The sequence below is a fragment of the Amblyraja radiata genome, chromosome 19 (assembly GCF_010909765.2).
Source record: "Amblyraja radiata isolate CabotCenter1 chromosome 19, sAmbRad1.1.pri, whole genome shotgun sequence".
Lineage (NCBI taxonomy): Eukaryota > Metazoa > Chordata > Chondrichthyes > Rajiformes > Rajidae > Amblyraja > Amblyraja radiata.
In genome coordinates, this window is record NC_045974.1 from 13,848,757 (window position 1) to 13,865,855 (window position 17,099).

At 43.7% G+C, this 17,099-nt stretch overlaps 1 protein-coding gene across 1 annotated transcript in view; it reads right to left on the reverse strand.

The window, feature by feature from the left end:
- Positions 1–17,099, reverse strand: part of LOC116983849 (fibrillin-1-like) — a 149,068-nt gene that overhangs the window by 73,440 nt on the left and 58,529 nt on the right. Inside the window, exons 20-25 of the mRNA XM_033037726.1 lie at positions 6,444–6,566; positions 4,914–5,036; positions 3,367–3,489; positions 2,330–2,452; positions 1,648–1,773; positions 762–887 (exon numbers count right to left, since the gene is read on the reverse strand). Coding sequence (XP_032893617.1) covers positions 762–887; positions 1,648–1,773; positions 2,330–2,452; positions 3,367–3,489; positions 4,914–5,036; positions 6,444–6,566 — 744 coding nt within the window. The remainder of the gene's footprint in view (positions 1–761; positions 888–1,647; positions 1,774–2,329; positions 2,453–3,366; positions 3,490–4,913; positions 5,037–6,443; positions 6,567–17,099) is intronic.

The window sequence follows — 17,099 nt, forward strand, 5'->3', positions numbered from 1 at the left end:
GTAAAGCGCCTTGAGTATTAGAAAGGCGCTATATAAATCCCATCCATCATCATTATTATTAAAGGAAGTTGTGTGAACGCAACACAATATTAGAAAGTGGTTCTTCTTTTGCAGGCTAGTTTTTTTTTCACATTCGATGATCTATATTTTATCACCCGTCCATCCACAAAATGGCTTTCCCTGCAGGATTTGCATGGGATGAATCATACCAAGTTTCTGCTTATTCTATTCTCTTAAGGCAACAACACGAAGTTTGAAGCATTACAGAGCTTATTGTGGAGTCTTCGTCTTTAACAACTGGGACTTGAAAATGACTTCTGTAGACTCTCAGTGTACTACGACTGTACACTTGTACTGTATCTAAGATACTTATCTAAGATCAAATTAGGTGCTTATCTATAGTGATACATACTGAACTGTATACAAAAAATGAATTTCATTGTATTTCAGTACATGCGATAAATAAAGTACCATTGAACACATTGAAGCAAATAGGCACTTAGCTAGAGATATTATAGGGTGACGTTGATCATGGCCATTAATCCTTCTAAAAATCCTGTACACATTGTGATTTATGTGTTCATCGTCTTAACATTAAGAACCATCTAGTTGGAAGAGCACAATAAATTCTAACAGGGTAATTGGTACATCCCTAAGGAATAAGACTGATTCTCCTCCTGCCCAGACACAAAGAGGATAAGCTGCCCAAATGCATCCCATGCCTCATGCGTGGAAGCTGAGATTGCGATTCTGTTTCTCACCTTCACAGTGTGTCCCATTGCCTCTGTAATAGGAGTTGCACTCACACCGGTAGGAACCGTTCGAGTTCAGACACTGAGCGTTGTTGTCGCACTGATTCAGTGCAAGATTCCCGCACTCGTTGATATCTGGAAACAGCAGAGAATAAACAACCGTGAGGAGGAAGGAACGTGGATGAGAAGTGTGGGCCGGGTTATTTTTTCATCTGTATAACTAGTCTATAGCATGGCCTGTACAATTGTTCCCACAGCTCGTTTGTGTAACTAGGTCCAAGCGTATCATCCGATATGAGAGGAACCTTCAGGTTTTTTAATGTAGCAATCTCACCTCGCCAAAATGTACACACTTGAAGGGCACAACAGGCCAGATGCAGAGAGGAGGATCCCCTGGCAGTAGCGATGGGAACAGTTGTATCAAGATATGGGGTGAGACATTTAGAACCGAGATGAGGAATCTTCAGTCAAAGGGTGGTATTTTCTACCACAGTGGGCTATAGAGGCCAAGTTGCTGAATACGTTGAAGATTGTAGAGGATAGATTTTTAGACACAAAAGACATCAAGGAGAATGGGAAAGGAGCAGGAATATGGTATTGAGTGGTGCCACTGGTAGATATGGTGGTGAAGAAGGATCTTGGTACATTGGTCTTTATCAATCGGGTATTGAGTATAGACGTTAGGTTATTAGGTTGCAGTTTTACAAGACATTGGTGAGACGGCTTTTGGGACATTGTGCTTTTGGGACTGAGTAGCCTGCATTGGCCCCTATTTTTATGCATCTTAATGAGTTTAATCATGGATCAAAGACATCGTATAACCAAATATCCTGGTTTAAAAAATACGAAAATATTAAGTGTGAGTTCTTTTAGGGTCAAACGTGAAAGGTCAAACCTGCACACTCTGTTCTGTTGTCGGGACTCAAGGTGTAGCCTGGGTGGCAGCCACAGCGGTAACTGCCCACCGTGTTCACACAGCGCTGGGAGCAGCCGCCACTGCCCTGCGCACATTCATCCACATCTGGAAAGCAGGGAATGTTACGTTCAACTTTACCATTGGAAAAAGTCCACAGCAAGTATGTCCAACCCAGCGTTGGGAAACCTTACCAGTGCTCAATATTCCAGTCGTATTCTCACCAAGATATACACAATAAGCTGGAGTAAATTGACTCGAAACGTCACCCATTCCTTCTCGCCAGAGATGCTGTCTGTCTCGATGAGTTACTCCAGCTTTTTGTGTCTATCTTTGGTTTAAACCAGCATCTGCAGTTCCTTCCTACACATATTCTCACCAAGTCTTTGCACATACTTTACTTATAGCAAAGGTCAATATACTATTTATTTATTTTTTAAATTGTGCCCATAACGTAAATGATACGGTGATTCATCTATAGATCTATGTACACGAATACCTTTCAAAAATACTTTGTACTTCCGTTTTTCTATCAACATGGATGATTTTTTCATGTTATTATTTTATCGTATGTCTTACACATTTGCTCCATTGACACCATTCATTTGGCCTGTCCTTATTAATGAAATAGAAAAAGCTACTGGGAGAGCTGTTTGCCAGTTACCTGTACAAGTCCTTCCGCCCCCAGTGTACCCAGCCCCACACACACACTGGAACGAGCCGGGGCTGTTGGAACAGGAGGCTGAGCTGTGGCAGTCGTGGCTCCCACTGCGACACTCGTCCACATCTGGAGAAAGAGAGGAGTTAATTGAAGGGTTCGCATGTTTGAGAATATAGAACATAGTAAAGTACAACACAGGAACAAAACCTTCGATATACAATGTTTGTGCCGAACTTAATGCCAAGCTAAACTAATCTTATTGTCTCTACACTTGATCCATTCTCTCTGCATATCCATGTGGCTATCTGAAAGACTCTTAAAAGCCACTATCGTATCTGTCTCCATCACTACCCCTGGCAGTGTGTTCCAGTACCTACCATCCACTGTGTTAAAACATTTGTCCCACACTTCTTTAAACTCTGCAAATGTTTAACTTTCTCTTGTCACTGGCCCAGATTTAATTTCAACCCTCATAACTCTTGGCAAAGCTGTTTAGCTCATCAATGAGGAAAGGCCGTGTAGAGCCTCACTGTCCGGGACACTTTCAGCTTCCATTCCTGCTCTGTAAGTGGTTGGAGAGGTCAGTTAGCATGTAGTTCTGTGTCAGCTCTCCTTTAAAGATAAACATCCCTCCGTCCTGTTTGTGCGTGTGATTGGATATGAGATTGAAAAAGTATGATCAAAGGTTTGAGAGATAAAGGCTGACTAAGCTTAAGATGATGAGTGCATGAGTGGTCCTTCAAAGCAATCGTAAACAAGCCTTTGGCACAGAGAGCTATCCATTGTTCATGATCTCAGCAAAGCAAAGTCTAGTTGGGTTAGGGATTGAACAAAATGTGCCATTCCATCACCCTTCTGACTCACTATTAGAGCGTCCTGCAATATGGAATCTGCCCAGTCCTTGTCAGCCACGGCAACCATAACATATTAACAGTCCAACACCTTGCCCATAGCTTTCTATGTCCAGCAAATTCAAGTGCTAACCGAGACAATACTTAATTGTAACTTTACCCTATAGTGAAAGATTCAGAGCCAGTTACCTGTACAAGTCCTTCCATCCCCAGTGTAACCAGCCCCACACACACACTGGAACGAGCCGGGGCTGTTGGAACAGGAGGCCAAGCTGTGGCAGTTGTGGCTCCCACTGCGACACTCGTCCACATCTGGAGTTTGGAATGGAAGAGAGAGTTCACTAGAGGTTGAACAACTGTATGAAAGTTCAACTTTCCACTGATATGTGACCAGTTTTAGCCCCAATGTTTTAAAGAAGCTGATTCTAGGTGACTCCTCACACATGACACTGCAGTGCTTGTTGGGATGTCACAAGGGACGAGGAAGAAAAATACCAACAAAGCAGAAACATCAGATTAACTTGTCCCCAGGCAAATTATTTTTAAGGTCTTCATAAACGATTCCCCACCACTGGAGTTTCTGATGTATATCATTCTCCCAGTCCCCAATGTAAACAAGTCAACAAATCAGAAATATATCTGACCTTCCTTTATTCAAAGCAATCCTTTTCTCAAGAACTAGTGCAAAACAAAGTAATGAAAAGTAATAAGTTTGTACACTTCCTAAACAAGGTAGTATTGAAACAAAAACCCACTACAATGTGGTTGGATGTTAATTGCCTCTGTAGTTTTTTAGGGAGCGTTCACTACTGGAGATGTCCACAGCCCTGAATGAATAATTAAGAAGATGTTTTCAAGAGAGAGTTAGATTTAGCTCTTTGGGCTAATGGAATCATGGGATATGGGGAAAAAGCCGGAACAGGGTACCGATTCTGGATGATCAGCCATGATTATATTGAATGGCGGTGCTGACTCGAGGGGCCAAATGGCCTATTCCTGCACCTACGTTCTATGTTTCTAAATGACAAAATTAATAAAGCAATGCCTCCCGTACACTCCAAGAAGTGGGTAAAAGTTCGGACCAGCGGTGATATGGCTAATGGTGTTTGTACACAACTATGACGCTATATCTGACTCTCACATGAAACAGCGACTATCCACCTCCCTGGGATATAACCTACAATTGTCATCTCCTCCCCCATTCCTAATGAGGGCAACATGCAGTGGACCCCTGACCAAAACTTATACACAAGGTTTCCCAGGTGTTTCAGATAAAAACATTTATCTTGGGGATTTTAAAATACAGCGTTTAAAGTAAAGCTTTTTGTGAAAACCTGAATTAAAATGAAACCAAGAGTGTTTTGCTATAACACAGTCATTCGACTTAGGAATTAAAATCATACAACTGAACTTTGCACAATTGGGAACCTTCTCATTACCTATACAAAATAAAAAAAAGGTTGAGCCATTATTCGCATATCAAACTTTTTAATCCTTTACGAAATAGTCTTTTCAGGATCAGCAATGTACAGGCTGTGACCTTTAAAGGCCATTTTTTTGGTGAAGGTTTCACCTTTTAACTCCCCAAAGTTGTTAAATAAAGTTCCCTATTCTAGTAGTGTTCTTAATTGAGATAAAACTCTGGATTCTGCCATCGCATCACATCAGAGAGCGACTGATTCAAACAAACCAGCGAATTGAGAGATTCCCACAGTGAAAGATCCAGAGCTGGTTACCTGTACAAGTCCTTCCATCACCAGTGTACCCAGCCCCACACACACACTGGAACGAGCCGGGGCTGTTGGAACAGGAGGCCGAGCTGTGACAGTCGTGGCTCCCACTGTGACACTCGTCCACATCTGGAGTTTGGAATGGAAGAGAGAGTTCACTGGAGGTTGTACAGCTGAATGATGATTCAAATGTACACAGCTATCTGATCTGATTCACTCTCAATGCATTAAAGAAACTGGATCAAGGTGCTTCCTCACACAACACACCCCAACACCTTTAAGGATGTTACAAGGGATGGGGGAGACAATGCCAATAACATCAAACTCCTGAATAGTCCACCCAGGAGCAGATTATTTTCAAGTATTACTTGTAAATGATTCCCCTCCACTCGAATTCTAGACGCATGGGATCTTCCTAATCTTCTTGCAAACATGTACTCAAAACTGATTTGCTTATTTTTTTTATCTTTAAAATAATTTTTTTTCTCAGTAAATCGTGTAAGACAAATGAATACAAATCCAGAATATGTTAACATTGAAAATGGTTCCCAATGGCAGTCACGGTGGTGCAGCGATAGAGTTGCTGCCTTACATCGAATGCAGCGCCGGAGACCCGGGTTCGATCCCGATTACGAGTGCTGTCTGTATGGAGTTTGTACGTTCTCCCCGTGACCTGCGTGGGTTTTCTCCCAGATCTTCAGATTCCTCCCACATTTCAAAGACGTACAGGTTTGTAGGTTAATTGGCTTGGTAAATGTAAAAATTGTTCCTAGTGGGTGTAGGATAGTGTTAATGTGCCGGGATCGCTGGTCGGCGTGGACCTGGTGGGCCGAAGGGCCTGTTTCCGTGCTGTATCTCTAAACTAAATGCAGTCTGGTCTGAATTGCCTGTTAGGGATGCACAATGTCAGTCGGCACCACCAGTGAAGTCCACTTCTTTTGAATGAATAAAATAACACTAACATAATAATGCAGTCTGCCACTAGATGATCTAGAAATAGACATGATTCAGGCTTGAGGTGATACGGCTAATGGCGTTTGTACACAAGTATCACACTGTACCCAGCTCCCACAAGAACCACCGACTCCATCTTCCTGAGATGTCATTACAATGATCAACTCTTCTCCCATTACAATAAGGGAAGTGGGTAGTGGTCAGTTGACATGAGCTTAAACACACGGTGTTTCATGCCATGTTTTTTAGTCGTGCTATTATTTTAAAATCAATTCTGAATTTGAGCATTTTGGGATTAGCAGCACTGCCTGACCTGAAAACATCTAACACGGCCGTAAGTTACAGATGATCAGACACATACCCGCTGTGACTATGGGAGAAGGTCAGTTACTGGATATTTTGTGTTGAAGGGCCCAGCTGTTGGCTCCACAAGGTCAGTGTATGAGTAACGTTGCCAATTCCATCATTGTTCTTGACCAGATTAAACGCTAGACTTTGCCAACTGATCACATCAGAGAGCGACTGCATCAAACAAGCCAGTGAACTGAGAGATTCTCGCAGTAAAGATCCAGAGCCAGTTACCTGTACAAGTCCTTCCGTCCCCAGTGTACCCAGCCCCACACACACACTGGAACGAGCCGGGGCTGTTGGAACAGGAGGACGAGCTGTGGCAGTCGTGGCTCCCGCTGCGACACTCGTCCACATCTGGAGTTTGGAATGGAAGAGAGAGTTCACTGGAGGTTGCACAGCTGTTTGAAGATTTGGCTTTGCACTGCTATGTGGCTAGGATTGGTCCCAATATGTTAAAGAAAATGAATCAATGTGATTCCTCACACAACTCACCTCAATGCACTTTGGAATGTTTCAATTGATGGGGGAGACAATGGCAATAACATTAAGCACATGATTAGTTTGCCATGAGGCAGTTTATTAAAAAAAAATATTTGTAAAGGATTCCCCTCCAGTAGACTTGCAGAATCTATGCGATTTTACTGATCTTCTTGCAAACATATAATCAACTTTGATTTGCAGATCTTTTATCTTTAAAGGAGTTCTCCTCTCAGTAAATCGTGTAAGGCAAAGTAATACAAATCGTCGAAGTTTGTACTCCTCCTGAACATATTAATATTGAAAACGGTTCCAATTCAGTTAGCTCTGAATTTCCTGTTAGACAATGTCTGTCAACACCACCAGTGATGTCCACATCTTTTAAATAAATAAAACACTGACTCTCCAACTTCCTGAGATGTTTATTACAATGGCCAACTTTTCTCCCATTACAATAAGGGAAGTGGGCAGTGGTCACTTAACATGAAAATATAACACAAGGTGTTTCTGATAAAAAACAATTTTACATTGGGGTTTTAAAAAGACAGCAGCAACCGAACTTTAGGGGAACATTTTTTGAGATTATATGAAGAAATATGAAACCAAAAATGTTTTTCTACAATGCAGTAATTTGACTTGGGATTTAAGATCATACAACTTAACTTTGAATAATCAGTAACTTCCCACATATTATCCACAATTGAAAAAAAATTGAGCCTTCATTTGTGTGACAATTTAAAAAAATCAATTCTGACTTTGTGGCTTTCAGGATAAGCGACACTACCTGACAGATGACCAGAAACATACGTGCTGTGACTATTGGAGAAAGTCAGTTACTGGATACTATTTGGTGCAGGACCCAGCTGTTAACTTCGCATGGTCATTGTTTGTGTTACTGATAAGTAAATTGCCAATTCTATCATTGTTCTTGACAGATTAAATATTAAACATTATTAGTGTTCTGGGCTGAGACAAATATCTGGATTTCGCCAGCTCATCACATCAAAGAGGCACTGCATCAAACAAACCAGTGAACTGAGAGATTCACACAATAAAAGATCCAGCGCTAGTTACCTGTACAAGTCCTTCCGTCCCCAGTGTACCCAGCCCCACACACACACTGGAACGAGCCGGGGCTGTTGGAACAGGAGGCCGAGCTGTGGCAGCCATGGCTCCCACTGCTACACTCATCCACATCTGGAGATTGGGAGACAGAGAAGGTTCATTGGATGTTGTACAGTTGGATGAAGATTCAACTTTCCAACGCTATTTGACCAGATTTAGTCCCAATGTTTTAAAGAAACTGAATCACACACACAACACACCTTGATGCTCATTGGTATATCACAAAGGATGGAGGAGAGAATGGCAATAAAATCAAATACCTGAATGCATTAATTACCCTGTTGCAGATTATTTTCAAGAATGATTTTTAAATGTTTTCCCTCAACTTGAATTCGGGATGTAAGGGATCTTGCCAATCTCCTTGCAAACATGTGATCAAAACTGGCTTGCTGATCTTGTTCTTTAAAGGAATTCTCCTCATTGACACCAAAGTAAAAGGATCATTGAGGTTTGTACTCCTCCTGAACATGGTAACATTGAAACTGGTTCCCAATGCAGTATAGTTGACACAGAATTGCCTGTGGGGATGGAGATTGCCTGTGGGGCCACGAATGCCCGCACCACCAGTGTTATCCTTGTCTCTTGAAAGAATAAATAAAATCCCACTGACATAAGGGTGTTTTTACACAGGTACCACGCTACACCCGGCTCCCTCCAGAAGGAGCAACTCTCCATCTGGTTGAGATGTTCCTTACAGTTCAGTTTTGTTTAGAGATACAGCGCAGAAACAGGCCCTTCAGCCCACCAAGTCCATGTCGATCAGCGTTCCCCGCACGCTAACGCTATCCTACACACACTTGGAACAATTTACAATTTTACAGAAGCCAATTAGCCCATAAGCCTATTCGTTTTTGGAGTGTGGGAGGAAACCGGCGGTCCAAGGAAAAACCTACGCAGGTCACAGGGAGAACGTACAAACTCCATGCAAACAAGTACCCGTGGTCAGGATCAAACCGGGGTCTCTGGTGCTGTGAGGCGGCAACTACTGTTGCATCCCTTGGTCAAAATTTAAACACAAGGCACACAAGTGTTTCAGTTACTAATTCTTTTTGTTGGGGATTTTAAAAGACAGCTTCGGCCAAAGTTTAGGGTAAACTTGTTTTTCACACAGAGAGTGGTGAATCTGTGGAATTCTCTGCCACAGAAGGTAGTTGAGGCCAGTTCATTGGCTATATTTAAGAGGGAGTTAGATGTGGCCCTTGTGGCTAAAGGGATCAGGGGGTATGGAGAGAAGGCAGGGATGGGATACTGAGTTGGATGATCAGCCATGATCATATTGAATGGCGGTGCAGGCTCGAAGGGACGAATGGCCTACTCCTGCACCTATTTTCTATGTTTCTATGTTTCTATCTTGCCTGTGGTGACTTGTTATCAATATCAATAGATACTGCAACCCTTTGTTTTTTACTCTCAGGAATCCGATTACAGGTGGACTTGCTGTCTGTGACTTCCCAGGAAGACCGCATCTCCTTTGGCTGTGGAACGGACCCCGATCAACACATGCAGCGCATGTTGACTGAGAAAGACCGAAACAACATCACCTTCCGTGTCTCCAATTGCACTGACGTCTGGGTCCATTTCCATTCTGGGCCACAGACACCAGGCACAAAGTTCAGCATTTATTTCGAAATGGGTGAGTTCTGCCCCAGTTTCCCTCACTTCCTCCTCTCCACGTCATTGTCAAAACACCACACAATTGTGAACTTTTCTATTAAATCTCCCCCTTCCTTTCTCTTCTCAAAGAATTCACAGCATCTCTTGATTAAACAAAATTCTTCACTCTCAGTAAAGCGCTAATAAATTCCTTTTGTTTCAAAAGCCATGACCACTTTCAACTTTCATAGCCAGAATCAAATATAAGAACCGAAGGTTTACAACATTTAAAAATTATCTTCTTGCTTTTCTAGTCTTGTGAATGTCAATGTAGTGCTATAGCACATCATTTTTTCAGCAGATTATAAAATTATTTACTACCTTCAAAGATCTGCATTTGGACCTTTAGCTAACCTTGTATTTCCTATAAATTTATCCTGTTTAGTTTATTTTTCTTCCATCGATTGCATTCATTCACATGCCTCTACATAGTTTTTTTTGTCAACTTTGGACCAAAAACTGTTTACTCACTCTAGGTCATTCTTATAAATCTATAAGATCAATTTTTATCGTCTCATCTGTGGGAAACTTCCCCAGAGAAATCAGCTATTCATCACTGCTTTCTGTAGCTTCTCCATCCTGTTTATTTCTATACTTGAGAGTCTATAATGTAACACTTTATCCAATGTCTTCTGAAACTAATTGAAGCTGATTAGGAAAAAATTAAAACCTTCTGTCTCCAACCATTCTGTTTTGGGAAATTAAGTAGTTGAATTGAAGAAGCATTCAAGTTATCGTCTAACAGGAAAGGTTTGGAGGATTATAGGCCAAATGCCAGCATAGATAGGCATCTGTCAGCATGCATGGGTTGGGTTGAAACTCCTACTATGTTACATAACTCTATGAATCTATGAATCTAGATCATGCATTTGCCAAAGGATCTTGTTCCTCTCCATACCCAACTTTAGTATATTCGTTTTAGAGATACAGCGTGAAAACAGACCCTTCTGCCTACGGAGTCCTCATTGGCCAGCGATCACCCCATGCACCAGCACTATCATACACACTAGGGACAATATTACAATTTTACCAAAGCCAATTAACCCATGAACCTGGATGTCTTTGGAGTGTGGGAGGAAACCGGAGCACCTGGAGGAACTCGAGCAGCCGAGGTCACAGGGAGAGCATGCAAACTCTGTACAGACAGCAACCGTAGTCAGGATCAAACCCAGACCTCAGGCACTGTAAGACAGCAACTCTACCGTTGCCCCACTGAGCCGCCCTTAACTTATAAACAGTGTTTTCGTTTTGCAGCTCAAACAGTGGGCAATTATTGAAGAAATATGACAATGACCTTGTTTTGTCATTAACTATATCCCTTCTCAGCCCTATCTTTGACTCTTTGAACATTGTTGGTGAGAGCAGGTACATGCTCCCTCCATTAAAGTTGAGGGGTTGGTTTCAAAAGAGTTAGATGTGGCCCTTGTGGCTAAAGGGATCAGGGGGTATGGAGAGAAGGCAGGGATGGGATACTGAGTTGGATGATCAGCCATGATCATATCGAATGGCGGTGCAGGCTCGAAGGGCCGAATGACCTACTCCTGCACCTATTTTCTATGTTTCTATGTTTCTATGTAAAGCGTTTTTATGAAAAACCTGAAATAAAATTAAACCAAAAGTGTTCGGTTGCAGTTTCGTACTGGTCATTAGACTTGGGGATTAAAATGATCCAACTTTGCATAATTGGGACCTTTCTGGCAAATGATCTATCGTAGAGGAAATTGAGTCATCATTTGTACGTTAAACTTTTAAATCCTTTCTGAGTTTGAGCCTTTTGACCTGAAAACATCTAACACGTCTGTGAGTTCCAGATGACCAGACACATATGTGCTGTGACTATTGGAGAAGGTTAGTTACTGGATACTATTTGGAGCTGGGCCCACCTATTGACTCCACAAAGTCGATGTTTGTGTTACTGATAAGTAAAGTTGCCAATTCCATCATTGTTCTTGACTGAGTTTAAACTCTGGATTTTGCCAGCTCAACATATCAGAGTGGGATTGCATCCAACAAATCAGTGGACTGAGAGATTCCCACAGTGAAAGATTCAGAGCCAGTTACCTGTACAACTCCTTCCGTCCCCAGTGTACCCAGCCTGACACACACACTGGAACGAGCCGGGGCTGTTGGAACAGGAGGCCGAGCTGTGGCAGTCCTGGCTCCCACTGCTACACTCGTCCACATCTGGAGTTGGGAAGGAAAGAGAGAGTTCACTGAAGGGTCAAATACTTCATGACATTTCACTTCGCACTAGAATTATTTAGACTGTAGACTATTAAGTATTTAGACTGTTCCAAAAAAATGCTCCAGCTTGGTTTTGTTCCACAGTAATGTCTGGGGCGGTAGACTCTGACTGCCCACCCTTCTCTCACCACCCGTAGCTTCAACCACTACAACCCTGATACCAATGGGTGGTCCCATGACTTTGGGCAGGGGGAGAAGTAGAAGACAATAATACTTAAGAAGAAAGCAATCGTGGAATCTGTCAGGGCAGCAGACGAGAAAATATTGCTGCATGGGATGAATTCGAATTTTTAAGGCACCCACTGATATATTTTAGTTGAGGAGAAACCTCATTAACTAAATTCAATTCAATTCAATTTATTTGTCATTTGGACCCCTTGAGGTCCAAACGAAATGCCGTTTCTGCAGCCATACATTACAAAACAAAAAGACCCGAGACACAACACAGTTTACACAAACATCCATCACATTGTTGTGATGGAAGGCAAAAAAAACTTATCTCTCCACTGCACTCTCCCCCCCGATGTCAGAGTCAGAGTCAAAGTCAAAGCCCCCGGCTGGCGATGGCGATTGTCCCGCGGCCATTAAAGCCACGCCGAGTGATGCAAGGTCGCACACCGGGTCTAGTTGTTATAGCCCCCGGCGTGCGCTCGCAAAGTCCCGCGGCCATTCCAAGCCGCGCGGGGCGATGGTGTAAGGCCCCGCTCAGGTGCTCTTCAACCCCGCAACTCGGGCGGGAGAAATCGCCGTTGCGGAAGCCCCGAAAAGCGGTCTCCCAGCAGGGACCCGCGGGCTCCCGGTGCCACCGTCCGCCAAACCCGCAGTTGCAGCCTCCGAAGCTCCGGGGGTCGGGTGGCAGCAGCGCTCCACCACAGCTCCACCCGCTCCGGACTCGGCCAGCCCCGTGACGGTGAGTAGTCGGCAGCTCCGCAGCTGGAACCCCAGGTTGTTCCTGTTGGAGGCCGCTCCACGTTGCAGCCCCAACGACAACGGAGACCCGACAAAGAAAAGGTCGGGTCTCCCGTGCAGGGGAAACATTTTAAAGTTACCCACCCACCCCACCCCCCTCCCCCCCCACACACATACCCCAACAAAAAAAATAACAAAAACTACATAAAAACAAGACAAAAAAATAATAAAAACACAGACGGACTGCAGAGGCCACTGCTGACGAGAGTCGCGCCGCCCACCTAAAGCAGTGAGAACATGAGGTACTTCAACCACAAGCAGTATGTGAGATGAATAGGCAGACCACCATTTACAGGGGAACTAAGTGTAGGAGATAGGACCAGGCAGTTTAGTTTAGTTTAGAGGTACAGCATGGAAATAGGTTTTTCGGTTCACTGAGTCCATTCCAACCATTGATCACCTGCTCACACAAGTTCTATGTTATCCCACTGCTGCCTCCATTCCCTATACACTAGGGGCAACATACGGAGACCAGATAACCTACAAACCCGTGCGTCTTTGAGATGTTGGAGGAAATCGGAACACCTGGAGGATACCCACACGGGAGAATGTGCAAACTCCACACTGACTGCACCCGTAGTCAGTATCAAACCCGGGTCTCTGGCGCTGTGAGGCAGGCAGCAACTCTACCGGCTGTGCCATTGAGCTGCCCTTAAGGGTTGTCTAGCAATGGAAGATTAAGTACATTTGTGTAGACAAAAATGCTGGAGAAACTCAGCGGGTGAGGCAGTATCTATGGAGCGAAGGAATAGGTGACGTTTTGGGTCAAGACCCAAAACATCACCTATTCCTTCGCTCCATAGATGGTGCCTCACCCGCTGAGTTTCTCCAGCATTTTTGTCTACCTTCAATTTTTCCAGCATCTGCAGTTCTTTCTTAAACAAGTATATTTGTGTGCTGTGTGAAGAAGCATTGATGCCCCAGGCAGAAGGTCAAGATGCTGTGGTGGAGCATCAGATAAGTCCTTAGAGTTAAGGAAGGAGCATACTGCAATGTTAGCAAGAACAGGCAGTACCCATGTTCTATAATGTTCTTGGAGTAAAACAAAATTCCTGGGATGTGGGATTCCTGCTTTGTGAAGGGGTGGGAGTGGCTGAGGCTGATCTCTTTGTGGCAGGTAGGATCCAGAGGAACAAACTAGGGGGGGGGGGGGGGGGGGTCCAATTCAATCAAGGGAAATTGTTTGCAGTGGAACAAGGGTGGGAAGTGGATACAATATGTAAGGTGGCCGACAAGAGAACAAAGGCCAAGTGAGGATTTTTTTTTTTCACACACCAAACGTCATGATCTGGAAGGTAGGTCTTCTAAAATGGTGGAAGCAGATTCAGTAATAACATTTAGACAAGAACTGAATAACTGTTTGAAGGAAGGTTAATACAGATCTTTGAGGAAAGAACAGGGGTGGGAAGTTGTTTAGATGGCTCTCCCAAAGATAGTGGTGAACACAGGCAATATCAGGCAACTGAACCATCCTATCAACAGCTCGAGAGCGGTTCTGGACCACTGTCTACCTCACTGGAGACCCTATGACTATTTTCAATCAGACTTTATGGGGCTTTATCTTGCACTAAACATTATTCCTTTTATCATGTATCTGTACCCCGTGGACGGCTCGATTGTAACCATATATGGTCTTTCTGCGGAAGAAAGACACAAAATGCTAGAGTAACTCAGCGGGACAGGCAGGGGTGACTTTTCAAGTTGAGACCCTTCTTCAGACCCTTCAATCTTTCCGCTGACTGGTTAGCATGCAGCAAAAGCTTTTCACTGCACCTTGATACACATGACAATAAACTAAACTAAACTCAACTAAACGGCAGGGTAGCTTCTTCTGTGCTCTCTCATCCTATAATTTGGTGCTTTGTGTTCAACACTGTAATGATCACTTGAATGAGGATCTTCACTGTGGTGAGGACTTCAATTATTCTGCTGTGCCCTGTGATCGGAAAGGATGAGAAATTCCTGAAATGTGTGCAAGGAAGCTTGTCCCCTGACATCGTGAAATAGAAAAACAGATGTTAAGTGGTGATGTTGAACATTCAGGAAGCAGAGGCTTGGGTGAATGCTGAGTATCAGGCCATAGATATAGAGATGGTAGCAGTGCCGCGGGGGGGGGGGGGGGGGGGGGGGGGGGGGAGCAGAGAAATTAAGGAAGAGCACTGAAAGTGGAAAGGTCACTCCATCCAGTGCTCCAATTCCAGATTGTTGATGATGAGACGATACGTGAATAAGCCCAAGTTCTGGCAATGATGCCAGAGATGGGAGCATGTTATAATACATTTTTTAGAAAGAAGAGGGATAAACTCCACACAATTAACCTAACCTCCACGGTAAGGGAATTATCCAAGAGAAAAGTTATTTTAAGAATTGAAAAAAATATAAGATTAAATGAAAGATGGCAGGGAAGTGGGGAGCAAGAGGGATATTGCAGATACTGGAATCTTGACCAAAATACATATGAGGGAACTCATTGCACTGGGCTGCACTTATTTCCCTCCACAAATACTGGCCGTCCTGCTGAGTTCCTCCAATGGTTTGTTTTTTTGCTTTAGTTAAAACCAAATTGTGTTGAACTAACTTGATTAGATGAAAAAGGAATGCAGTTGTCGAGAGTATATGGATTCAAGACACTTTTGATAAAGGACCACTTGACAGACACTACAGCAAAAGTGTATCTATCTGGTTACACCGGATATGGGTTTATCAATAACAATTCCTTTCTCATCGATAGGTGGGAACTCAAGGAAAACTCTTGGTCACACCGTGCGAGCATTGTCACCTTGTAGATTGTGATTAAGGTCATAAGGTCATAAGTGGTAGGAGTAGAATTAGGCAATTCAGCCCATCAAGTCTACACCACCATTCAATCATGGCTGATCTATCTCTCCCTCCTAACCCTATTCTCCTGCTTTCTCCCCATGACCTCTGACACCTGTACTTATCAAGAAAGATGATTGTTTATGAAGGTTGGTGTCTACCAAGTGCTGAGAGAGAACCTGATAAGAATGAAGCTATCGCCTGGCCAAGACGCTAATGATTCACACCGTCTGAGGTTATGTTATCAATGAGGATGGTTACTAAGTCCATTATTGTTCTTCACTGAAAAGCTCCATGCTTTTGGAACTCATCACATCAGAGTGGGATTTCATGAAACATTCTAGTGGATCTCCACAGTGACAGATCCACAGCCAGTTACCTGTACAAGTCCTTCCGTCACCAGTGTACCCAGCCCCACACACACATTGGAACGAGCCGGGGCTGTTGGAACAGGAGGCTGAGCTGTGGCAGTTGTGGCTCCCACTGCGACACTCGTCCACATCTGAAGTTTGGAACGGAAAAGGAGAGTTCATTGAAAGTTCACAGCTTCCTGCATATGCTACTTCTCGCTGCCGCACACAGTACTGGGAATCTGAAGAAACGGATTGAACGAGGTTCCTCACACAGCTGGCTTTGGCAACACAGCAGGGATCTCTGGCTCTAGTTTCAGGGAGGAATGGATGGTGGTGGTTTCACAAACAGCAGCAGACGTGAAGGCTGAATGAGATTGGGAGGAATGGTGTGCCAGAAAGACTGGGGCAGAAGAAGGGTTTATCAATCAGATAAATAGCTGGAGAAGGGTGCTGCAGAATGGGCGTCCATCATGGATTCAAGCCGATCAGACTAATGGTGAGATGGGATGGGTGTGAGGGAGGGAGGATCAGAGACAGAGAGAGGTTGGTGTTGTGGGGTATAGTTTGCTGGCCATGTCAGATCTGAATGAAGGATTAGATTAATTTAGAGCCCTGGGTGTTTGCAATTATCACTTTTATAAAGCAATAATACATTTGAGGTACATTAATACTGAAAATTAAAGAACCTCACTAATGACGCCCCCAATCATGCCTCTCAATACACCAGACCTTACACCTCCCACCACCAACCCAAACCAATCTGGATTAGGCAGTGAGTGTTTTATTAAACTGAATTGGATGATTCCAGCTACTGGGATAGAGCGGATTTTGATATTTGGGATTAATCCCAATGGACACAAAATAAATATTTCCGATGAAAACAGCAGATATGAGGGTGTTTTTTCCTGGGAATGATTCAGAGCCAGTTGCCTGTGCAAGTCCTTCCATCCCCAGTGTACCCAACCCCACACACACACTGGAACGAGCCGGGGCTGTTGGAACAAGAGGCCGAGCTGTGGCAGTCGTGGCTCCCACTGCGACACTCGTCCACATCTGGAGTTGGAAAGAAAGGGAAGAGTTCACTGCAGCGTCACCTGCTTCCTGAAAAGTTCAACTTCCAAATGGCTGTTCGGCCAAATTTAGGCTCACACGGCTGAAGAATCTGATTGAACATAAATAGCAAACAAAATAACACTTCTAGGTTCATTGGAATATGAGGATGTTTATACTGGGAAGTTGCAGTTACCTG